The following is a 6351-nucleotide window of genomic DNA, read 5'->3' on the forward strand; positions in this document are numbered from 1 at the left end:
CGACTCTTATTAGGAGGGTAACCACAACCCTAAAATGAATTAATTATTTACCCAATAAAAAGTGAAAGATACATTTTAGTATAAAAAAGTCATATATTAATCTCAAAAATTACGAACAAAACTCATATTTACTCTCAAATTAAATTCATATGTATTAATCTCAAAATTATACATAAAAATTAGGAATAAAACTCATATTCACTTTCAAATTAAAAAGGCTTTTTAACTCAATTAAAAATAAAATAAAAATAAACACACACCAACTAAATACACTTGACACTACCACAGTCAGAGACTTGAGAACTTTACTTTCCCACATTTCTATGCACAATTTTGCCATTTTCCATTCATGGGATTGAAGTATTAAGCTTCAATCATCACTATACAAATTACCCTCAAAATTCCGAAACTTTTCTTCATATTCTCATTCCAATTTTCCCTTTCCGATGAGCTTAACTGGGTGGGTTTGTCATTGACCCTCTTCCATTTTCCACTGTGCTCCTGAACCAATCATCACTCACATCAGGGTCTGTCTTTTCTCTTTCTCTCTCTAGAGCTTGAAATGATCATCCTTAATGCTAATACATGCGGATATGCGATCATTTTTCTCTGGATGTTTGTTTCATTTTATTAATATTTTTTGTGTTTTTTGGGTTACTGGGGTTCTGTGTTAAACTGCAAAATCTAAGCTTTGTTTCATTTTATTACTGTTTCTGTGTTTTTTGGGTCACTGGGGTTCTGTGTTAAACTGAAAAATCTTAGCTTTGTTTCATTTTAATACTATTTTTGTGTTTTTTGGGTCACTGAGGTTCTGTGTTAAACGGAAAAATCTTAGCTTTATGGCGTTTGGGTGTTAAATTAAAGAGTGCTCATGTTGATATTTTTTTGGAATTTAAGCCATACATACATCAAAGACATAAATATTGTGCTTTAAGGACCTTATTTGTATACTTAGTAATAAAAGATTATCCTTTTTATTTTATTTTTGAATGAATTAAATATATTGAATGAGTTTTTTAATTTTTATTATTTTTTTGCTATGTATGTTGCTTCCTTGTTTTTTATTTTTGCATACTTCTCCCCTCACATCCAAATGATGTTAAGATTATCATGCCTGAAATTCAGTTTAGCTTTGGAAAATACTGTTGTTCATGGTATATTTGCTGTAATTTAAAATTTTCATTTAATTGAATCCGAGAATTGGAATTTATTGATGTCTGGTATGTTTCTGTTCCAAAATTCATTCTTTTCAAACTTTCCACTGGGCTTTTGCATGCGAGGGAGTATGAGACTATGAGTTATATATATATATATATATATATATATATATATATATATTTATTTATTTATTTATTTATCATGCCTCTACCAGGTTCAAAGTGTTCCATTTTCTGACTTGTTAATGGGTAAATATGGTTTCTGTACAAAGATATACATAACTTGTTTTGCTTAATTGTGTTAGGTTAATCAAAAGATGGAGCGCACCAGACTTAGCACAAGGGTGCGTCGCTCTGGTTCAAGTCCATCCGATGAATCAGTTTTGGATCTTGAAAGAAATTGTTGCGGTCATTCCAATCTGCCTTCACTGAGTCCACCAATGCTTCAACCCTTTGCTTCAGCTGGACAGCACTGTGAGAGCAATGCTGCTTACTTCTCATGGCCTAGCCGCTTCAACGATGCCACTGAAGAGCGAGCAAACTATTTTATCAATCTACAAAAGGGGGTACTACCTGAAACCCTTGGTCGGCTGCCAAAGGGGCAGCAGGCAACCACAGTGCTTGAACTCATGACGATTAGGGCATTTCACAGCAAGATACTGCGTTGTTACAGCCTTGGAACCGCAATTGGTTTCCGCATTCGACGAGGTGTTTTAACAGATATTCCTGCCATTCTAGTATTTGTTTCCAGGAAAGTTCACAAGCAATGGCTCAGCCCAATCCAGTGTCTACCCACTGCACTTGAGGTTCAAGGAGATCTTTAATCTCGACCCCCCGATTCAATTTTTAGTTCAATATAATTTTTTTTTATCATGGATAGTTGGTAGTTAGTCATTCTCTAGTGCCTAGTGCTTCAGTTAAAATAAATGTTTAATATGTGAATCAGGGGCCTGGAGGTGTATGGTGTGATGTAGATGTGTTGGAATTTTCGTATTTTGGTGCACCTGAGCCAGTTCCAAAAGAACAGCTGTATACCGAGATTGTAGATGACTTGCGTGGAGGTGATCCGTGCATTGGTTCAGGATCTCAGGTGTTTATGTGTTCCCTTAATTTATATTTGCAATTATCCAGTTTATAAAATATTATTTTATCAAGTATTACATTTTTTTGCAATGGTGCTCTTGCTCATGTCCGGAAAGCCTACACAAGTCTAACTTTGCATGTTATATGTGTAACTTCAACAAAGCATGTTGAGTTTCCTCAAGACTTGCTATAACTGTGGATAGATTTGACCTGCCATGATAGACTTCGGGAAATATAGCTACTTTTGGTTCATGACTTCTTTAAATTGCGGGCCTTAGATTAAAAGCTTCATCATTTTCTATGTATAGTATGCAATACTGCCTGGAGTCATTATGTGGTTAATTTTTTTGTATTTATCTCAACTTGTACCTATAGACGGATGTGCATTCTTCTAAACAAAAGTATAACAATTGGAATGGTAAACACAATGGTTTAAGTATTTGATTTCCTCTGCGGTTCTTACTGTCTTTTCTTTAACAAACACATTATTGGAGTGTCACTGGCCAGAAATCCATGGGAATCATCTTTTCTTTCTCTGCTCTTTCAACTTAATCTGTTCTAAATCTATATTCATGGGATGCATCACTCTAAATTTAGGAAAACCAGAAACACTGATCACATGGTTTTGCTCTTCTTCTTAAAAACAGTCATTTGAAATATTCGAAGAGTGAAATAGTAGGATCTGCAAAATCTATTGCTATTGTCAGCTGGCTGAGTGAATAGCTCTATGATAGGCCGACAATTAAACACATCAATAATACAATGAGTAAAGAGAAACAGCTAGTGGGAGCATTAATTGGGAAGTGGAGAGAATACACAGACAAATGAATAAGGAGTTAGTAGAGAGAATGAACATGGAAGTAAGGGGGATTGATCGGGATCTGCTGGAACTTGGAGAAGTTTTAGGGTGGCTTAAGCTATTGGGAAGAGGTGACACATAGCTTCTCTGATTTTCTTCTTATATTTTTCCCGCTGTTATCTACGTTTTCTGTTTCATATGACTGTAATTGTGGCTTTACTACTTGGCTTTCCAGCCATTTTCTATTGTTGATATCAGTTCCTATTGCTATCTCTCGTTCTCATTTATACCGGGAATGGTATTCTTGTCTGAAAATTCAATGTGTGCTGAAGTAAAGTCTCAGACATTCAGCCGACTATCACCTGCCTAGTAAAGCGAAACTTACAAAAAAAATTGTTAGATACAAACCATTCACCAAACATCTAAGCTGATAGAAGGTTGGTCCTTCACAAATATTTGTTACTGAAGGTTGTGGTAAAACTTTTCTGATATATATTTCATCTACCTTTTGCATTATTGAGTGGTCTGAATGCACTACTCTTCGTCATCCATCATCGCTTTATTGTTTAATAGCTACCATGTTATGGGAGAACGATTTGCTTGCTAATTCAGAAATCAATTCAGTTCATAAAAGCATTTCCAGAAGCAAATTCCTCTTATTGTTGTCTATTTGATGAATATACTAAGTCTCTAACCACTTCGTTTGCCCAGGTAGCAAGTCAGGATACTTATGGAACTTTGGGTGCCATCGTGAGGAGCCAAACAGGTAGTCGGCAAGTTGGCTTTCTCACAAATCGGCATGTAGCTGTTGATCTAGATTATCCAAATCAAAAGATGTTTCATCCTCTTCCACCTACATTGGGGCCCGGGGTTTATCTCGGTGCAGTAGAGAGAGCAACTTCATTTATAACGGATGAGCTTTGGTACGGCATATTTGCTGGAATAAACCCAGGTAGCATAATTTTACGAGTTTCATTGATTTAATTGTGGTACTTACATTTTGTTCCCGATACATACATCAGTCATCATGGTGTGTTTTCCTGCAGAGACTTTTGTAAGAGCTGATGGTGCTTTCATTCCTTTTGCTGACGACTTTGACATCTCCACTGTTACTACTTCAGTGAGAGGTGTTGGAGATATTGGTGATGTGAAAATTATCGACTTACAGGCTCCGATTAGTACCCTTATTGGAAAACAAGTGGTAAAGGTTGGAAGAAGTTCCGGCTTGACTACAGGAATTGTTTTGGCTTATGCCCTAGAGTACAATGATGAGAAAGGAATATGCTTTCTAACGGATTTTCTTGTTGTTGGTGAGAACCAACAAACGTTTGACCTTGAAGGAGACAGTGGGAGTCTCATCATGTTTAAAGGTGACAATGGTGAGAAACCACGGCCAATTGGGATCATATGGGGAGGAACTGCCAACAGGGGCCGTCTTAAGTTAAAAATCGGGCAACCTCCCGAGAATTGGACTAGTGGGGTTGATCTAGGGCGCCTTCTCAATCTACTTGAACTTGATTTGATAAGAACTAATGAGGGACTTAGAGGTTTGTCATTTTTTCTCTAACCGATCTTTTCTTGGTTCCTCTATTATTTCATTCATTCTTTTATTGCGCATTCTATTTGTGCTGTTGTGGCATACAGTGGCAGTGCAAGAACAAAGAGCAGCGTCGGCTACGGCAATTGGCTCTATTGTTGGTGACTCTTCAACTCCTGATGGTTCAATTCCGAAAGATAAAGGTGAAGACAAATTTGAGTCACTTGGTCTTCAAATTCAGTCCATTCCCTTAGCAGCTGAGACTAACAGCCAAGACATGAAACCTTCAATCTTGGAGACAGAGTTTCATTTGGAAGATGGAATCAAGGCAGGTCCCAGTATCGAACATCAGTTCATCCCGAGTTTCATCGGGCGGTCTCCATTACACAAAAGCCACACACAGGACAGAGCTGCAACAGAGAATTTGTCATCATTGAGGAATGGTCGTGATGAAGATTTATCCGTTTCACTGCAGCTGGGTGATAATGAAGCAAAGAGAAGGCGTTCTGAAGCATCGACTAGCACCGGGGAACCTCAATGAAGCAGAAGATAATTTGCATGGGCTTGAAGAAATGACTTGCTATAAGTTTAATCATTTGAGACATTTACACACTAGAATGTGTTTGTAACAACTGTGATACTGTATTTATGCTCAATGAGTGAGTTCACATTGTCTGTGAAGTTCAACTGAATTTGTGGCTATAAAAGAAACACAAGTTTGTGTTGCAGAGCATTCAAATTCTATTCCTTAAATATGCCACAATTCAGTTACCATATCTAATAGTTTGCTAATAGACTCATAGCTTAACATCTACATCTGACTGGAAAAAATGTCGGGATTCAATTCATGTAGCTGACTCCACTTAATAAGATTGAGGCTTGGATGTGCTCGGGAATAGAAAAATTATTGTGGCCTATGTTCTATTAATAAACTTGACAAATTTTACACGAAGAAATTAATACACTAAATGCAAAATATATTGGCATTTCTCTTTTACTTCATTTTGGAGATTTATTTACTATTTAACAAAAAAAAACTCCTACACATACATGTGTCATCACCTCATTGATTTGACATATCATTTATCACATGTGTCATAACCTCATTTAATCTATGTTTTCCCTCCAAAAAATTCTTGCCCACAAACCTCTTTCACATACATGTCATCACCTCATTGAATTGCATCATCATCTATGACATGTGTCATACCTCTCGAATCTATGATTTTTCCCTCCAAAAATTACCTTCTACACGTACATGTGCTATCACCTGAATTTTCAGATCATCTATGATATGTGTCATAACCTCATTGAATCTATTTCCCTCCAAAAATTTTGCTCACAAAATGATTTATTACATTAATATTATTATTACAAATTATTATTATAATCTGATAAATGTTTTAAATATTAAAATTCCAATATTTTTTAACATGTTAAGTATTAATAATTTTACAATTTGAATACGTGTTCAAAATATTTAATGCTTATTATTATTACATATTATTATAATATGAATATATAATGTGTGTAAATACTTCAGATATTAAACTTCCAATATTGTTAACGTGTTAGCAATCAGTAATTTATTACACATTATTATTACAATTTTATTATATAACGTGTTCAAAATATTAAAGGCATATTATTATTATAATCTGAATATATAACGTGTGTACATATTTTAAATATTAAACTTCCAATATTGTTAATGTGTTAACTATCTGTAATACACTATAATTACAATTTGAATATATAACGTGATCAAAATAATG

At 35.3% G+C, this 6351-nt stretch overlaps 1 protein-coding gene across 1 annotated transcript; it reads left to right on the top strand.

Annotated features, from left to right (window-relative positions):
* Positions 272-5307, top strand: LOC109348018. The gene is made up of 6 exons (XM_019588193.1): positions 272-527; positions 1463-1963; positions 2104-2247; positions 3751-3991; positions 4086-4586; positions 4684-5307. The coding sequence occupies exons 2-6, from the start codon at positions 1475-1477 to the stop codon at positions 5115-5117; spliced, it is 1809 nt and encodes a 602-aa protein (XP_019443738.1). The 5' UTR covers positions 272-527; positions 1463-1474; the 3' UTR covers positions 5118-5307.

The sequence above is a fragment of the Lupinus angustifolius genome, chromosome LG05 (genome assembly GCF_001865875.1).
Source record: "Lupinus angustifolius cultivar Tanjil chromosome LG05, LupAngTanjil_v1.0, whole genome shotgun sequence".
Taxonomy (NCBI): Eukaryota; Viridiplantae; Streptophyta; class Magnoliopsida; order Fabales; family Fabaceae; genus Lupinus; species Lupinus angustifolius.